The 18,063-nt window shown below is 45.3% G+C and overlaps 2 protein-coding genes across 2 annotated transcripts in view; both read right to left on the bottom strand.

Annotated features, from left to right (window-relative positions):
- Positions 1–5,352, bottom strand: part of TRAPPC14 (trafficking protein particle complex subunit 14) — a 71,881-nt gene extending 66,529 nt beyond the window's left edge. Inside the window, exon 1 of the mRNA XM_076058044.1 lies at positions 5,263–5,352. The gene's annotated coding sequence lies outside the window, so the exon portion shown is untranslated. The remainder of the gene's footprint in view (positions 1–5,262) is intronic.
- A 6,426-nt stretch (positions 5,353–11,778) lies between these two features.
- MRPL44 (mitochondrial ribosomal protein L44) overlaps positions 11,779–18,063 on the bottom strand; it is a 17,074-nt gene continuing 10,789 nt past the window's right edge. The window contains exon 5 of the mRNA XM_076058043.1: positions 11,779–16,241. Coding sequence (XP_075914158.1) covers positions 16,055–16,241 — 187 coding nt within the window. The 3' untranslated portion in view covers positions 11,779–16,054. The remainder of the gene's footprint in view (positions 16,242–18,063) is intronic.

Raw genomic sequence — 18,063 nt, 5'->3', positions numbered from 1 at the left:
TCTCTCTAGCTAGAGGTGGTGGTGTTGTGTGTGTGTGTGGGCTTTGTTATCTCTCTAAACAGAGACATCTCTCTCTGTCTCTCTAGCTAGAGGTGACTGTGTTGTGTGTGTGTGGGCTTTGTTATCTCTCTACACAGAGACATATCTCTCTGTCTCTCTAGCTAGAGGTGGTGGTGTTGTGTGTGTGTGTGGGCTTTGTTATCTCTCTAAACAGAGACATCTCTCTCTCTCTCTCTAGCTAGAGGTGACTGTGTTGTGTGTGTGGGGGGTTTGTTATCTCTCTAAACAGAGACATCTCTCTGTCTCTAGCTAGAGGTGACGATGTTGTGTGTGTGTGGGGTTTGTTATCTCTCTAAACAGAGACATCTCTCTGTCTCTCTCTAGCTAGAGGTGACTGTGTTGTGTGTGTGTGGGGTTTGTTATCTCTCTAAACAGAGACATCTCTCTCTGTCTCTCTAGCTAGAGGTGACTGTGTTGTGTGTGTGTGGGGTTTATTATCTCTCTAAACAGAGACATCTCTCACTCTCTCTCTAGCTAGAGGTGATGGTGTTGTGTGTGTGTGTGGGGTTTGTTATCTCTCTAAACAGAGACATCTCTCTCTCTCTAGCTAGAGGTGACTGTGTTGTGTGTGGGGTTTGTTATCTCTCTAAACAGAGACATCTCTCTCTGTCTCTCTCTCTCTAGCTAGAGGTGACGGTGTTGTGTGTGTGTGGGGTTTGTTATCTCTCTAAACAGAGACATCTCTCTCTCTCTCTAGCTAGAGGTGACTGTGTTGTGTGTGTGTGTGGGGTTTGTTATCTCTCTAAACAGAGACATCTCTCACTCTCTCTCTAGCTAGAGGTGACTGTGTTGTGTGTGGGGTTTGTTATCTCTCTAAACAGAGACATCTCTCTCTGTCTCTCTAGCTAGAGGTGACTGTGTTGTGTGTGTGTGGGGTTTGTTATCTCTCTTAACAGAGACATCTCTCTCTGTCTCTCTAGCTAGAGGTGACTGTGTTGTGTGTGTGTGGGGTTTGTTATCTCTCTAAACAGAGACATCTCTCACTCTCTCTCTAGCTAGAGGTGACTGTGTTGTGTGTGTGTGGGGTTTGTTATCTCTCTAAACAGAGACATCTCTCTCTCTCTAGCTAGAGGTGACTGTGTTGTGTGTGTGTGGGGTTTGTTATCTCTCTTAACAGAGACATCTCTCTCTCTCTCTAGCTAGAGGTGACTGTGTTGTGTGTGTGTGGGGTTTGTTATCTCTCGAAACAGAGACATCTCTCTCTGTCTCTCTCTCTAGCTAGAGGTGACCGTGTTGTGTGTGTGGGGTTTGTTATCTCTCTAAACAGAGACATCTCTCTCTCTCTAGCTAGAGGTGACTGTGTTGTGTGTGTGTCTGGGGTTTGTTATCTCTCTTAACAGAGACATCTCTGTCTCTCTAGCTAGAGGTGACTGTGTTGTGTGTGTGTCTGGGGTTTGTTATCTCTCTTAACAGAGACATCTCTGTCTCTCTAGCTAGAGGTGACAGTGTTGTGTGTGTGTGTTGGGTTTGTTATCTCTCTAAACAGAGACATCTCTCTCTCTAGCTAGAGGTGACGATGTTGTATGTATGTGGGGTTTGTTATCTCTCTAAACAGAGACATCTCTCTCTGTCTCTCTAGCTAGAGGTGACGGTGTTGTGTGTGTGTGTGGTTTGTTATCTCTCTTAACAGAGACATCTCTCACTCTCTCTCTAGCTAGAGGTGACTGTGTTGTGTGTGTGGGGTTTGTTATCTCTCTTAACAGAGACATCTCTCTGTCTCTAGCTAGAGGTGACTGTGATGTGTGTGTGTGTGGGCTTTGTTATCTCTCTAAACAGAGACATCTCTCACTCTCTCTCTAGCTAGAGGTGACGGTGTTGTGTGTGTGGGGTTTGTTATCTCTCTAAACAGAGACATCTCTCTCTGTCTCTCTAGCTAGAGGTGACGGTGTTGTGTGTGTGGGGTTTGTTATCTCTCTAAACAGAGACATCTCTCTCTGTCTCTCTAGCTAGAGGTGGCGGTGTTGTGTGTGTGTGGGGTTTGTTATCTCTCTAAACAGAGACATCTCTCACTCTGTCTCTCTAGCTAGAGGTGACTGTGTTGTGTGTGTGGGGTTTGTTATCTCTCTTAACAGAGACATCTCTCTCTCTCTAGCTAGAGGTGACTGTGTTGTGTGTGTGTGGGGTTTGTTATCTCTCTTAACAGAGACATCTCTCACTCTCTCTCTAGCTAGAGGTGATGGTGTTGTGTGTGTGTGGGGTTTGTTATCTCTCTAAACAGAGACATCTCTCACTCTCTCTCTAGCTAGAGGTGACGTTGTTGTGTGTGTGGGGTTTGTTATCTCTCTTAACAGAGACATCTCTCACTCTCTCTCTAGCTAGAGGTGACGATGTTGTGTGTGTGTGGGGTTTGTTATCTCTCTAAACAGAGACATCTCTCTGTCTCTCTCTAGCTAGAGGTGACTGTGTTGTGTGTGTGTGTGGGGTTTGTTATCTCTCTTAACAGAGACATCTCTCACTCTCTCTCTAGCTAGAGGTGATGGTGTTGTGTGTGTGTGGGGTTTGTTATCTCTCTAAACAGAGACATCTCTCTCTCTCTCTCTAGCTAGAGGTGATGGTGTTGTGTGTGGGGGGTTTGTTATCTCTCTAAACAGAGACATCTCTCTCTGTCTCTCTAGCTAGAGGTGACGGTGTTGTGTGTGTGGGGTTTGTTATCTCTCTAAACAGAGACATCTCTCTCTCTCTAGCTAGAGGTGACTGTGTTGTGTGTGTGTGGGGTTTGTTATCTCTCTTAACAGAGACATCTCTCTCTCTGTCTCTCTCTAGCTAGAGGTGACGGTGTTGTGTGTGTGTGGGGTTTGTTATCTCTCTAAACAGAGACATCTCACTCTCTCTCTCTAGCTAGAGGTGATGGTGTTGTGTGTGTCTGGGGTTTGTTATCTCTCTAAACAGAGACATCTCTCTCTGTCTCTCTCTCTAGCTAGAGGTGACGGTGTTGTGTGTGTGTGCGGTTTGTTATCTCTCTAAACAGAGACATCTCTCTCTGTCTCTCTCTAGCTAGAGGTGATGGTGTTGTGTGTGTCTGGGGTTTGTTATCTCTCTAAACAGAGACATCTCTCTCTCTAGCTAGAGGTGACTGTGTTGTGTGTGTGGGGTTTATTATCTCTCTTAACAGAGACATCTCTCTGTCTCTCTCTAGCTAGAGGTGACTGTGTTGTGTGTGTGTGGGGTTTATTATCTCTCTTAACAGAGACATCTCTCTCTCTCTAGCTAGAGGTGACGGTGTTGTGTGTGTGTGTGGGGTTTGTTATCTCTCTTAACAGAGACATCTCTCACTCTCTAGCTAGAGGTGACTGTGTTGTGTGTGTGTGGGGTTTGTTATCTCTCTAAACAGAGACATCTCTCTCACTCTCTCTCTAGCTAGAGGTGACTGTGTTGTGTGTGTGTGGGGTTTGTTATCTCTCTTAACAGAGACATCTCTCACTCTCTCTCTAGCTAGAGGTGACGGTGTTGTGTGTGTGGGGTTTGTTATCTCTCTAAACAGAGACATCTCTCTGTCTAGCTAGAGGTGACTGTGTTGTGTGTGTGTGTGGGGTTTATCTCTCTTAACAGAGACATCTCTCTCTCTCTCTAGCTAGAGGTGACTGTGTTGTGTGTGTGTGGGGTTTGTTATCTCTATAAACAGAGACATCTCTCTCTCTCTAGCTAGCTAGAGGTGACGGTGTTGTGTTTGTGTGGGGTTTGTTATCTCTCTAAACAGAGACATCTCTCTCTGTCTCTCTAGCTAGAGGTGACTGAGTTGTGTGTGTGTGGGGTTCGTTATCTCTCTTAACAGAGACATCTCTCTCGCTAGAGGTGACGGTGTTGTGTGTGTGGTTTGTTACTTGTCTAAACAGAGACATCTCTCTCTGTCTCTCTCTAGCTAGAGGTGACGGTGTTGTGTGTGTGTGGGGTTTGTCATCTCTCTAAACAGAGACATCTCTCTCTGTCTCTCTCTAGCTAGAGGTGACGGTGTTGTGTGTGTAGGGTTTGTTATCTCTCTTAACAGAGACATCTCTCACTCTCTCTCTAGCTAGAGGTGACTGTGTTGTGTGTGTGTGGGGTTTATTATCTCTCTAAACAGAGACATCTCTCTCTCTCTAGCTAGAGGTGACGGTGTTGTGTGTGTGTGGGGTTTGTTATCTCTCTAAACAGAGACATCTCACTCTCTCTCTAGCTAGAGGTGACGGTGTTGTGTGTGTGGGGTTTATCTCTCTAAACACAGACATCTCTCTCTCTCTAGCTAGAGGTGACGGTGTTGTGTGTGTGGGGTTTGTTATCTCTCTAAACAGAGACATCTCTCTCACTCTCTAGCTAGAGGTGACTGTGTTGTGTGTGGGGTTTGTTATCTCTCTAAACAGAGACATCTCTCTCACTCTCTCTCTAGCTAGAGGTGACTGTGTTGTGTGTGTGTGGGGTTTGTTATCTCTCTTAACAGAGACATCTCTCTGTCTCTAGCTAGAGGTGACTGTGTTGTGTGTGTGTGGTTTGTTATCTCTCTAAACAGAGACATCTCTCTCTGTCTCTCTCTAGCTGGAGGTGACGATGTTGTGTGTGTGGGGTTTGTTATCTCTCTAAACAGACACATCTCTCTCTCTCTAGCTAGAGGTGACGGTGTTGTGTGTGTGTGTGGGGTTTGTTATCTCTCTAAACAGAGACATCTCTCTCTGTCTCTCTAGCTAGAGGTGACGGTGTTGTGTGTGTGTGTGGTTTGTTATCTCTCTAAACAGAGACATCTCTCTCTCTCTAGCTAGAGGTGACTGTGTTGTGTGTGTGTGGGGTTTGTTATCTCTCTTAACAGAGACATCTCTCACTCTGTCTCTCTCGCTATAACAGAGACCCCCCACACACACACCATAGCAGCACACAGAGCAAATAGAAGCGAGGTAAGCACGCCGGCTACCCGCCTCCAGCACGTTTAAAATACGTGAGATTAGTAGGCCCCACCACGCCACGGGCCCTACCGCTCTTGCCTGGGATGCTCTGCCGGGGCGGAGAGCCGTTTCCCGGCGAGAGGTTAACGGAATGGAGACCCCCCCCCCACACACACACTCTTACTATCCGGAGATTAGTCGGCCGCCACGGGCCCTACCGCTGTTGCCTGGGAAGCTCTGCCGGGTCGCAGAGCGGTTTCCCGGCGAGAGGCGAACGCGATGGAGACCCCTCCCCCCCCCGCCACTTCCTATCCGGAGATTAGTAGGCCGCCACGGGCCCTACCGCTCTTACCTGGCAAGCCCTGCCGGCACCCGAGCGCCGTTTCCCGGCGAGAGGCGAGCGCGATGAAGTCCCCCCCCCCAACCGTTCCCCAAACCCACCCCCCCCCGCTCAACCCGGATCAGCTGAGGGCCGCCGTGGTGACGGCGAATCGATTCCACCGAAGTGCGATTCGATTAAGCGTAGTGGGAATCGATTCCGAAATGTTGATTTCGGTGTCTGGCACAGCGAGGTAGCCGGCATCAGAAGCTTAGCAAAAAAATAATTAAATAAATATGCCGCTGGAGAAATCCGATGAGCTACGAAGCTCTTTTATTTTCACAAATAGTCCGTTCGGAGCACGGGGGGGGGGGGGGAGGGTCAGAACACTGCAACAATAACCCCCTATCCACAACCGGCTAGGAGATGTTGACTACCTCGCCTGGTATACAGGAGGTCGTTGACTCGATCCCGACCCTGATGCCTGCTGCTGTAGATGTGGAGTCTGCGTCTCTCATCATCATCACGGTGGCTAGGCGATGTTAACTGCCTCGTAAGTGTGGTGTTAGTAAGTGTGGTGTTAGTAAGTGTGGTGTTAGTAAGTGTGGTGTTAGTAAGTGTGGTGTTAGTAAGTGTGGTGTTAGTAAGTGTGGTGTTAGTAAGTGTGGTGTTAGTAAGTGTGGTGTTAGTAAATGTGGTGTTAGTAAGTGTGGTGTTAGTAAGTGTGGTGTTAGTAAGTGTGGTGTTAGTAAGTGTGATGTTAGTAAGTGTGGTGTAAGTGTGGTGTTAGTAAGTGTGGTGTTAGTAAGTGTGGTGTTAGTAAGTGTGGTGTTGGTAAGTGTGGTGTTAGTAAATGTGGTGTTAGTAAGTGTGGTGTTAGTAAGTGTGGTGTTAGTAAGTGTGGTGTTAGTAAGTGTGATGTTTGTAAGTGTGGTGTTAGTAAGTGTGGTGTTTGTAAGTGTGGTGTTCGTAAGTGTGGTGTTAGTAAGTGTGGTGTTAGTAAGTGTGGTGTTAGTAAGTGTGATGTTAGTAAGTGTGGTGTTCGTAAGTGTGGTGTTAGTAAGTGTGGTGTTAGTAAGTGTGGTGTTAGTAAGTGTGGTGTTAGTGTGGTGTTAGTAAGTGTGGTGTTAGTAAGTGTGATGTTAGTAAGTGTGGTGTTCGTAAGTGTGGTGTTAGTAAGTGTGGTGTTAGTAAGTGTGGTGTTAGTAAGTGTGGTGTTAGTAAGTGTGGTGTTAGTAAGTGTGGTGTAAGTGTGGTGTTCGTAAGTGCGATGTTAGTGTGGTGTTAGTAAGTGTGGTGTTAGTAAGTGTGATGTTAGTGTGGTGTTAGTAAATGTGGTGTTAGTGTGGTGTTAGTGTGGTGTTAGTAAGTGTGGTGTTAGTAAGTGTGGTGTTAGTAAGTATGGTGTTAGTAAGTGTGGTGTAAGTGTGGTGTTAGTAAGTGTGGTGTAAGTGTGGTGTTAGTAAGTGTGGTGTTCGTAAGTGTGGTGTTAGTAAGTGTGGTGTTAGTAAGTGTGGTGTAAGTGTGGTGTTAGTAACTGCAGTGTTAGTAAGTGTGGTGTTAGTAAGTGTGGGTGTTCGTGTGGGTGTTAGTAAGTGCGGTGTTAGTAAGTGTGGTGTTAGTGTGGTGTTAGTAAGTGTGATGTTAGTAAGTGTGGTGTTCGTAAGTGTGGTGTTAGTAAGTGTGGGTGTTAGTAAGTGTGGTGTTAGTGTGGTGTTAGTAAGTGTGATGTTAGTAAGTGTGGTGTTCGTAAGTGTGGTGTTAGTAAGTGTGGTGTTAGTAAGTGTGGTGTTTGTAAGTGTGGTGTTCGTAAGTGTGGTGTTAGTAAGTGTGGTGTTAGTAAGTGTCGTGTTAGTAAGTGTGGTGTTAGTAAGTGTGGTGGTAGTAAGTGTGGTGTTAGTAAGTGTGGTGTTCATAAGTGTGGTGTTAGTAAGTGTGGTGTTAGTGTGGTGTTAGTAAGTGCGGTGTTAGTAAGTGTGGTGTTAGTGTGGTGTTAGTAAGTGTGGTGTTAGTAAGTGTGGTGTTAGTAAGTGTGGTGTTAGTAAGTGTGGTGTTAGTAAGTGTGGTGTTAGTAAGTGTGGTGTTAGTAAGTGTGGTGTTAGTGTGGTGTTAGTAAGTGTGGTGTAAGTGTGGTGTTAGTAACTGCGGTGTTAGTGTGGTGTTTGTAAATGTGGTGTTAGTAAGTGTGGGTGTTAGTAAGTGTGGTGTAAGTGTGGTGTTAGTAAGTGTGGTGTTAGTAAGTGCAGTGTTCGTAAGTGTGGTGTTAGTAAGTGTGGTGTTAGTAAGTGTGGTGTTAGTAAGTGTGGGTGTTAGTAAGTGTGGTGTTAGTAAGTGTGGGTGTTAGTAAGTGTGGTGTTAGTAAGTGTGGGTGTTAGTAACTGCGGTGTTAGTAAGTGTGGTGTTTGTAAATGTGGTGTTAGTAAGTGTGGGTGTTAGTAAGTGTGGTGTAAGTGTGGTGTTAGTAAGTGTGGTGTTAGTAAGTGAAGTGTTCGTAAGTGTGGTGTTAGTAAGTGTGGTGTTAGTGTGGTGTTAGTAAGTGTGGTGTTAGTAAGTGTGGTGTTAGTAAGTGTGGTGTTAGTAAGTGTGGTGTTCATAAGTGTGGTGTTAGTGTGGGTGTTAGTAAGTGTGGTGTTAGTAAGTGTGGTGTTAGTAAGTGTGGTGTTAGTAAGTGTGATGTTAGTAAGTGTGGTGTAAGTAAGTGTGGTGTAAGTGTGGTGTTAGTAAGTGTGGTGTTAGTAAGTGTGGTGTAAGTGTGGTGTTAGTGTGGTGTTAGTAAGTGTGGTGTTAGTAAGTGTGGTGTTAGTAAGTGTGGTGTTAGTGTGTTGTGTGGGTGTTAGTAAGTGCGGTGTTAGTAAGTGTGGTGTTAGTGTGGTGTTAGTAAGTGTGATGTTAGTAAGTGTGGTGTTCGTAAGTGTGGTGTTAGTAAGTGTGGGTGTTAGTAAGTGTGGTGTAAGTGTGGTGTTAGTAAGTGTGGTGTTAGTAAGTGCAGTGTTCGTAAGTGTGGTGTTAGTAAGTGTGGTGTTAGTAAGTGTGGTGTTAGTAAGTGTGGGTGTTAGTAAGTGTGGTGTTAGTAAGTGTGGGTGTTAGTAAGTGTGGTGTTAGTAAGTGTGGGTGTTAGTAACTGCGGTGTTAGTAAGTGTGGTGTTTGTAAATGTGGTGTTAGTAAGTGTGGGTGTTAGTAAGTGTGGTGTAAGTGTGGTGTTAGTAAGTGTGGTGTTAGTAAGTGCAGTGTTCGTAAGTGTGGTGTTAGTAAGTGTGGTGTTAGTGTGGTGTTAGTAAGTGTGGTGTTAGTAAGTGTGGTGTTAGTAAGTGTGGTGTTAGTAAGTGTGGTGTTCGTAAGTGTGGTGTTAGTGTGGGTGTTAGTAAGTGTGGTGTTAGTAAGTGTGGTGTTAGTAAGTGTGGTGTTAGTAAGTGTGATGTTAGTAAGTGTGGTGTAAGTAAGTGTGGTGTAAGTGTGGTGTTAGTAAGTGTGGTGTTAGTAAGTGTGGTGTAAGTGTGGTGTTAGTGTGGTGTTAGTAAGTGTGGTGTTAGTAAGTGTGGTGTTAGTAAGTGTGGTGTTAGTGTGTTGTTAGTGTGGGTGTTAGTAAGTGCGGTGTTAGTAAGTGTGGTGTTAGTGTGGTGTTAGTAAGTGTGATGTTAGTAAGTGTGGTGTTCGTAAGTGTGGTGTTAGTAAGTGTGGGTGTTAGTAAGTGTGATGTTAGTAAGTGTGGTGTTCGTAAGTGTGGTGTTAGTAAGTGTGGTGTTAGTAAGTGTGGTGTTTGTAAGTGTGGTGTTCGTAAGTGTGGTGTTAGTAAGTGTGGTGTTAGTAAGTGTGGTGTTAGTAAGTGTGGTGGTAGTAAGTGTGGTGTTAGTAAGTGTGGTGTTCATAAGTGTGGTGTTAGTAAGTGTGGTGTTAGTGTGGTGTTAGTAAGTGCGGTGTTAGTAAGTGTGGTGTTAGTGTGGTGTTAGTAAGTGTGGTGTTAGTAAGTGTGGTGTTAGTAAGTGTGGTGTTAGTAAGTGTGGTGTTAGTAAGTGTGGTGTTAGTGTGGTGTTAGTAAGTGTGGTGTAAGTGTGGTGTTAGTAACTGCGGTGTTAGTGTGGTGTTTGTAAATGTGGTGTTAGTAAGTGTGGGTGTTAGTAAGTGTGGTGTAAGTGTGGTGTTAGTAAGTGTGGTGTTAGTAAGTGCAGTGTTCGTAAGTGTGGTGTTAGTAAGTGTGGTGTTAGTAAGTGTGGGTGTTAGTAAGTGTGGTGTTAGTAAGTGTGGGGTTAGTAAGTGTGGTGTTAGTAAGTGTGGGTGTTAGTAACTGCGGTGTTAGTAAGTGTGGTGTTTGTAAATGTGGTGTTCGTAAGTGTGGTGTTAGTAAGTGTGGTGTTAGTGTGGTGTTAGTAAGTGTGGGTGTTAGTAAGTGTGGTGTTAGTAAGTGTGGTGTTAGTAAGTGTGGTGTTCGTAAGTGTGGTGTTAGTGTGGGTGTTAGTAAGTGTGGTGTTAGTAAGTGTGGTGTTAGTAAGTGTGGTGTTAGTAAGTGTGATGTTAGTAAGTGTGGTGTAAGTAAGTGTGGTGTAAGTGTGGTGTTAGTAAGTGTGGTGTTAGTAAGTGTGGTGTAAGTGTGGTGTTAGTGTGGTGTTAGTAAGTGTGGTGTTAGTAAGTGTGGTGTTAGTAAGTGTGGTGTTAGTGTGTTGTTAGTGTGGTGTTAGTAAGTGTGGTGTAAGTGTGGTGTTAGTAACTGCGGTGTTAGTAAGTGTGGTGTTTGTAAATGTGGTGTTAGTAAGTGTGGGTGTTAGTAAGTGTGGTGTAAGTGTGGTGTTAGTAACTGCGGTGTTAGTAAGTGTGGTGTTTGTAAGTGTGGTGTTCGTAAGTGTGGGTGTTAGTAAGTGTGGTGTTAGTAAGTGTGGTGTTAGTAAGTGTGGTGTTAGTAAGTGTGATGTTAGTAAGTGTGATGTTAGTAAGTGTGGTGTAAGTGTGGTGTTAGTAAGTGTGGTGTTAGTAAGTGTGGTGTTAGTAAGTGTGGTGTTAGTAAGTGTGGTGTTAGTAAGTGTGGTGTTAGTAAGTGTGGTGTTTGTAAGTGTGGTGTTTGTAAGTGTGGTGTTAGTAAGTGTGGTGTTAGTAAGTGTGGTGTTAGTAAGTGTGGTGTTAGTGTGGTGTTAGTAAGTGTGGTGTTAGTAAGTGTGGATGTTAGTAACTGCGGTGTTAGTAAGTGTGGTGTTAGTAAGTGTGGTGTTAGTAAGTGTGGTGTTAGTAAGTGTGGTGTTAGTAAGTGTGGTGTTAGTAAGTGCGGTGTTAGTAAGTGTGGTGTTAGTAAGTGTGGTGTTAGTAAGTGTGGTGTTAGTAAGTGTGGTGTTAGTAAGTGCGGTGTTAGTAAGTGTGATGTTAGTAAGTGTGATGTTAGTGCGGTGTTAGTAAGTGTGGTGTTAGTAAGTGTGGTGTTCGTAAGTGTGGGTGTTAGTAAGTGTGGTGTTAGTAAGTGTGGTGTTAGTAAGTGTGGTGTTAGTAAGTGTTGTGTTAGTAAGTGTGGTGTTAGTAAGTGCGGTGTTAGTAAGTGTGGGTGTTAGTAAGTGTGGTGTAAGTGTGGTGTTAGTAAGTGTGGTGTTAGTAAGTGTGGTGTTAGTAAGTGCGGTGTAAGTGTGGTGTTAGTAAGTGTGGTGTTAGTAAGTGTGGTGTTAGTAAGTGTGGTGTTAGTAAGTGTGGTGTTAGTAAGTGTGGTGTTTGTAAGTGTGGTGTTAGTAAGTGTGGTGTTAGTAAGTGTGGTGTTAGTAAGTGTGGTGTTAGTGTGGTGTTAGTAAGTGTGGTGTTAGTAAGTGTGGATGTTAGTAACTGCGGTGTTAGTAAGTGTGGTGTTAGTAAGTGTGGTGTTAGTAAGTGTGGTGTTAGTAAGTGTGGTGTTAGTAAGTGTGGTGTTAGTAAGTGCGGTGTTAGTAAGTGCGGTGTTAGTAAGTGTGGTGTTAGTAAGTGTGGTGTTAGTAAGTGTGGTGTTAGTAAGTGCGGTGTTAGTAAGTGTGATGTTAGTAAGTGTGATGTTAGTGCGGTGTTAGTAAGTGTGGTGTTAGTAAGTGTGGGTGTTAGTAAGTGTGGTGTTAGTAAGTGTGGTGTTAGTAAGTGTGGTGTTAGTAAGTGTGGTGTTAGTAAGTGTGGTGTTGGTAAGTGTGGTGTTCGTAAGTGTGGTGTTAGTAAGTGTGGTGTTAGTAAGTGTGGGTGTTAGTAAGTGCGGTGTTAGTAAGTGTGGTGTTAGTAAGTGTGGTGTTAGTAAGTGTGGTGTTAGTAAGTGCGGTGTTAGTAAGTGTGATGTTAGTAAGTGTGATGTTAGTGCGGTGTTAGTAAGTGTGGTGTTAGTAAGTGTGGTGTTCGTAAGTGTGGGTGTTAGTAAGTGTGGTGTTAGTAAGTGTGGTGTTAGTAAGTGCGGTGTTAGTAAGTGTGATGTTAGTGTGGTGTTAGTAAGTGTGGTGTTAGTAAGTGTGGTGTTAGTAAGTGTGGTGTTAGTAAGTGTGGTGTTTGTAAGTGTGGTGTTTGTAAGTGTCGTGTTCGTAAGCCAAGGCCTGACTGTGCGCACACAGAATCCACACGCTGCGTACAGCTTTCAGCAGTCGAGTTTATTTAAAGGGGGGGTGGGTGGTGTGGGGGGCTACAAAAATCCGGCAGGCTTCATTGGGACGGCTTCACGTGCACGTTTTAGCGGCCAATATTACTCACAATCAAGGACGACTCTGGGTTAGATCGTGTACGTATAAACGTGCCGCGGCCCTCCACCGTTCACGACACAGCCAATTAATATCCTTAGCTCTTTCGGTAAAGTCACGTTGAAGGGAAACAATAAAATTATTAAATATATATAAAACAATTAAAATTTCTCACGACGTTTCGACCATAACACAAACGGTCGTCATCAGGTGTGTCGGTTTGCATTAATTAATTAATGCGTCGTGAGAATTTTAATTGTTTTATATATATTTTATTATTGTATTGTTTCCCTTCAACGTGACTTTACCCAAAGAGCTAAGAATATGAATTACTGCGGTCACGAAAGCTTTAAATCAAAAAATTTACAGCCAATTAAGTATGGGATTTGTCACGCAAGCAAGAGGGAATCATTTCAGACTGGAGCTGCTTTCCGCGGCCGTCTGGAACGCTCTCTCCCCTTCCGATAATGGGAAGCCAACGTGAGCTGTGATGCCACTTTTACATCATCATCGTCGTCGTCGTCGTCATCATCATCCAGACTGTGCGGAGGGGAGGGCGGAGGGGGACACTGAGTTCTCAAGGCCATACAGCGTACGAAATAATAAACATGATAACGATTTAAAGCTTTCGTGACTGCAGGGATTCATATTCTTGGTTCTTTCGGTAAAGTCACCACCACCACCACCACCACGTTGGAAGGGAAACAATAAAATAATAAAAATACAAAACGTAACAATAAAATTCTCACGACGTGAGCGAGCAACTTTTCTTGCCGTGGTTTTCACACCCTGATGATGATTGCTTGTGTTGCGATCGAAACGTCGTGAGAATTTAATCGTTTTATATTTTGATTATTTCATTGTTTGCCCTTCTACGTGGTGACTTTACCGAAATAACGCAGGAATAATAATGATGATGATGATCGTGTGGTGTCTTAAGTGCTCTTGTTTCTACCCTTGGTTGGCGGGACTTTGCAGGGTGAATGTTGAGAGTGGCATGAATTGGTCTGTAATGATGTAGGGGCAACTAAGAGGAGCTTGACAAATATGCACTATACACCAGTACACACTACCATACACTACCATAGACTACTCAAAATACTACACGATCACAGCTGCCAACCCGTACGGCTTACCCCATAGGGTGGCCAATAGTCTGAATTGGTCTGCAGTAAGGCAGGGCAGCTATGTAGTGGTGAGTGTAGTAGTGATGAGTGTAGTAGTGGTGAGTGTAGTAGTGGTGAGTGTAGTGGTGGTGAGTGTAGTAGTGGTGAGTGTAGTGGTGAGTGTAGTAGTGGTGAGTGTGCTAGTGGTGTGTGTAGTGGTGAGTGTAGTAGTGTACTAGTGGTGAGTGTACTAGTGGTGAGTGTACTAGTGGTGAGTGTAGTGGTGAGTGTAGTAGTGGTGAGTGTACTAGTAGTGAGTGTACTAGTGGTGAGTGTACTAGTGGTGAGTGTAGTGGTGAGTGTAGTAGTGATGAGTGTACTAGTGGTGAGTGTAGTGGTGAGTGTAGTGGTGGTGAGTGTAGTGGTGAGTGTAGTGGTGAGTGTAGTAGTGGTGAGTGTACTAGTGGTGAGTGTAGTAGTGGTGAGTGTAGTAGTGATGAGTGTACTAGTGGTGAGTGTAGTGGTGAGTGTAGTGGTGCTGAGTGTAGTGGTGAGTGTAGTAGTGGTGAGTGTAGTGGTGAGTGTAGTAGTGGTGAGTGTAGTAGTGGTGAGTATACTAGTAGTGAGTGTACTAGTGGTGAGTGTACTAGTGGTGAGTGTACTAGTGGTGAGTGTACTAGTGGTGAGTGGTGGTGAGTGTAGTAGTGGTGAGTGTAGTAGTGGTGAGTACTAGTGGTGAGTGTACTAGTGGTGAGTGTACTAGTGGTGAGTGGTGGTGAGTGTAGTAGTGGTGAGTGTACTAGTGGTGAGTGTAGTGGTGAGTGTACTAGTGGTGAGTGTACTAGTGGTGAGTGTAGTAGTGGTGAGTGTAGTGGTGAGTGTAGTAGTGATGAGTGTACTAGTGGTGAGTGTAGTGGTGAGTGTAGTAGTGATGAGTGTACTAGTGGTGAGTGTAGTGGTGGTGAGTGTAGTGGTGAGTGTAGTGGTGAGTGTAGTAGTGGTGAGTGTACTAGTAGTGAGTGTACTAGTGGTGAGTGTACTAGTGGTGAGTGTACTAGTGGTGAGTGTACTAGTGGTGAGTGTAGTGGTGAGTGTAGTAGTGGTGAGTGTACTAGTAGTGAGTGTAGTGGTGAGTGTAATAGTGGTGAGTGTACTAGTGGTGAGTGTACTAGTGGTGAGTGTAGTGGTGAGTGTAGTAGTGGTGAGTGTACTAGTGGTGAGTGAGTGTACTAGTGGTGAGTGTAGTGGTGAGTGTAGTGGTGAGTGTAGTAGTGATGAGTGTACTAGTGGCGTGTGTAGTGGTGAGTGTAGTAGTGGTGAGTGTAGTAGTGATGAGTGTACTAGTAGTGAGTGTACTAGTGGTGAGTGTACAAGTAGTGAGTGTACTAGTGGTGAGTGTATTAGTAGTGAGTGTAGTGGTGAGTGTAGTAGTGGTGAGTGTAGTGGTGAGTGTACTAGTAGTGAGTGTAGTGGTGAGTGTAGTAGTGGTGAGTGTAGTGGTGAGTGTAGTGGTGAGTGTACTAGTAGTGAGTGTAGTAGTGGTGAGTGTACTAGTGGTGAGTGTGCTAGTGGTGAGTGTACTAGTAGTGAGTGTAGTAGTGGTGAGTATACTAGTGGTGAGTGTGCTAGTGGTGAGTGTAGTAGTGGTGAGTGTACTAGTGGTGAGTGTAGTGGTGAGTGTACTAGTGGTGAGTGTACTAGTGCTGAGTGTAATGGTGAGTGTAGTAGTGGTGAGTGTGCTAGTGGTGTGTGTAGTGGTGAGTGTAGTAGTGGTGAGTGTACTAGTGGTGAGTGTACTAGTGGTGAGTGTACTAGTGGTGAGTGTACTAGTGGTGAGTGTAGTGGTGAGTGTAGTAGTGGTGAGTGTACTAGTAGTGAGTGTACTAGTGGTGAGTGTACTAGTGGTGAGTGTAGTGGTGAGTGTAGTAGTGGTGAGTGTAGTAGTGGTGAGTGTACTAGTGGTGAGTGTAGCGGTGAGTGTACTAGTAGTGAGTGTAGTGGTGAGTGTACTAGTGGTGAGTGTACTAGTGAGTGTACTAGTGGTGAGTGTACTCGTGTGAGTTTCTACCCGTGCGATGGGACGTTGTGGGATGACCGTCGACATTTACAAGGGGCACACGGGGTGACCAATCAGGCCCGAGTTGGTCTGCAGAACCAGGCAGTGCACTGGGTAAGGGCTTGACAGCTATCTTCAGCACGATGTGCGCCTCAGACGCAGAGTCTCAGACGCTACGGACTGTGGCGGTGAGTTAGTGAGTGAGTCCCAGACGTTGAGTGAGTCCCAGACGCTACGGACTGTGGCTGTGAGTGAGTCCCAGACGTTGAGTGAGTCCCAGACGCTACGGACTGTGGCTGTGAGTCCCAGACGTTGAGTCCCAGACGCTACGGACTGTGGCTGTGAGTCCCAGACGCTACGGACTGTGGCTGTGAGTCCCAGACGCTACGGACTGTGGCTGTGAGTGAGTCCCAGACGCTACGGACTGTGGAGCTGAGTGAGTCCCAGACATTGAGTGAGTCCCAGACGCTACGGACTGTGGCAGTGAGTCCCAGACGCTACGGACTGTGGCTGTGAGTGAGTCCCAGACGTTGAGTGAGTCCCAGACGCTACAGACTGTGGCTGTGAGTGAGTCTCAGACACTACGGACTGTGGCTGTGAGTGAGTCCCAGACGCTACGGACTGTGGCTGTGAGTCTCAGACACTACGGACTGTGGCTGTGAGTGAGTCCCAGACGCTACGGACTGTGGCTGTGAGTGAGTCCCAGACGCTACGGACTGTGGCTGTGAGTGAGTCCCAGACGTTGAGTGAGTCCCAGACGCTACAGACTGTGGCTGTGAGTGAGTCTCAGACACTACGGACTGTGGCTGTGAGTCTCAGACACTACGGACTGTGGCTGTGAGTGAGTCCCAGACACTACGGACTGTGGCTGTGAGTCTCAGACACTACGGACTGTGGCTGTGAGTGAGTCCCAGACGCTACGGACTGTGGCTGTGAGTCCCAGACACTACGGACTGTGGAGCTGAGTGAGTCCCAGACGCTACAGACTGTGGCTGTGAGTGAGTCCCAGACACTACAGACTGTGGCTGTGAGTCCCAGACGCTACAGACTGTGGAGCTGAGTGAGTCCCAGACGCTACGGACTGTGCAGGTAAGCGAGTCGCCGGGAAGCCGTAGAGGCGTCTGAGAGCCGAGCGTGCAGCCTCCTCCTCAGCCACCAGCGGCGTCTCACCCGGAGCTTCGGAGAGAACGCGGCCATCACTGGTGGGGGGGGTGGTGGGGGTGGGGGGGGGTGGTGGTGGGGGTGGTGGGGGGGTCGGGCACACGGAGACACGGGGACACGGGGACACGAGTCAAGCGGACGCCACTGGGGGGAGACAAAGGCGGCCGGGCGTGGTGCTGGTAGCCACCCAACCCTGTCGTGTGCCACAGTGCCGGTAGCCTTCACGGGTGCTGCTCGCTAACAGCACTTGCCCCCACAGTCTGTTAGAGGCTACACGGGGGAGCTTTGTCTGTGTCTACCTTCACAGGTGCTGCTCGCTAACAGCACTTGCCCCCACAGCCTGTTAGAGGCTACACGGGGGAGCTTTGTCTGTGTCTACCTTCACAGGTGCTGCTGCTACTCGCTAACAGCACTTGCCCCTACAGCCTGTTAGAGGCTACACGGGGGACCTTTGTCTGTGTCTACCTTCACAGGTGCTGCTGCTACTCGCTACTAACAGCACTTGCCCCTAGAGTCTGTTAGAGGCTACACGGGGGACCTTTGTCTGTGTCTACCTTCACAGGTGCTGCTCGCTAACAGCACTTGCCCCCACAGCCTGTTAGAGGCTACACGGGGGATCTTTGTCTGTGTCTACCTTCACAGGTGCTGCTAATCGGAGGTGCAGGCGGGCAGGACAACAAACTAAAAACAAGGATAAACTAAAGACACAAACAAGGATAAACTAAAAACACAAACAAGGATAAACTAAAGACACAAACAAGGATAAACTAAAGACACAAACAAGGATAAACTAAAGACACAAACAAGGATAAACTAAAGACACAAACAAGGATAAACTAAAGACACAAACAAGGATAAACTAAAGACACAAACAAGGATAAACTAAAGACACAAACAAGGATAAACTAAAGACACAAACAAGGATAAACTAAAGACACAAACAAGGATAAACTAAAGACACAAACAAGGATAAACTAAAGACACAAACAAGGATAAACTAAAGACACAAACAAGGATAAACTAAAGACACAAACAAGGATAAACTAAAGACACAAACAAGGATAAACTAAAGACACAAACAAGGATAAACTAAAGACACAAACAAGGATAAACTAAAGACACAAACAAGGATAAACTAAAGACACAAACAAGGATAAACTAAAGACACAAACAAGGATAAACTAAAAACACAAACAAGGATAAACTAAAGACACAAACAAGGATAAACTAAAGACACAAACAAGGATAAACTAAAGACACAAACAAGGATAAACTAAAGACACAAACAAGGATAAACTAAAGACACAAACAAGGATAAACTAAAGACACAAACAAGGATAAACTAAAGACACAAACAAGGATAAACTAAAGACACAAACAAGGATAAACTAAAGACACAAACAAGGATAAACTAAAGACACAAACAAGGATAAACTAAAGACACAAACAAGGATAAACTAAAGACACAAACAAGGATAAACTAAAGACACAAACAAGGATAAACTAAAGACACAAACAAGGATAAACTAAAGACACAAACAAGGATAAACTAAAGACACAAACAAGGATAAACTAAAGACACAAACAAGGATAAACTAAAGACACAAACAAGGATAAACTAAAGACAAACAAGGATAAACTAAAAACACAAACAAGGATAAACTAAAGACACAACCAAGGATAAACTAAAGACACAAACAAGGATAAACTAAAGACACAAACAAGGATAAACTAAAGACACAAACAAGGATAAACTAAAGACACAAACAAGGATAAACTAAAGACACAAACAAGGATAAACTAAAGACACAAACAAGGATAAACTAAAGACACAAACAAGGATAAACTAAAGACACAAAC

The sequence above is a fragment of the Petromyzon marinus genome (assembly GCF_048934315.1).
Source record: "Petromyzon marinus isolate PM22_M1 ecotype Great Lakes invasive population chromosome 67 unlocalized genomic scaffold, UKy_Petmar_22M1.pri1.0 chr67_unloc.6, whole genome shotgun sequence".
Lineage (NCBI taxonomy): Eukaryota > Metazoa > Chordata > Hyperoartia > Petromyzontiformes > Petromyzontidae > Petromyzon > Petromyzon marinus.
This window is presented reverse-complemented; position numbering and strand designations above follow the sequence as displayed.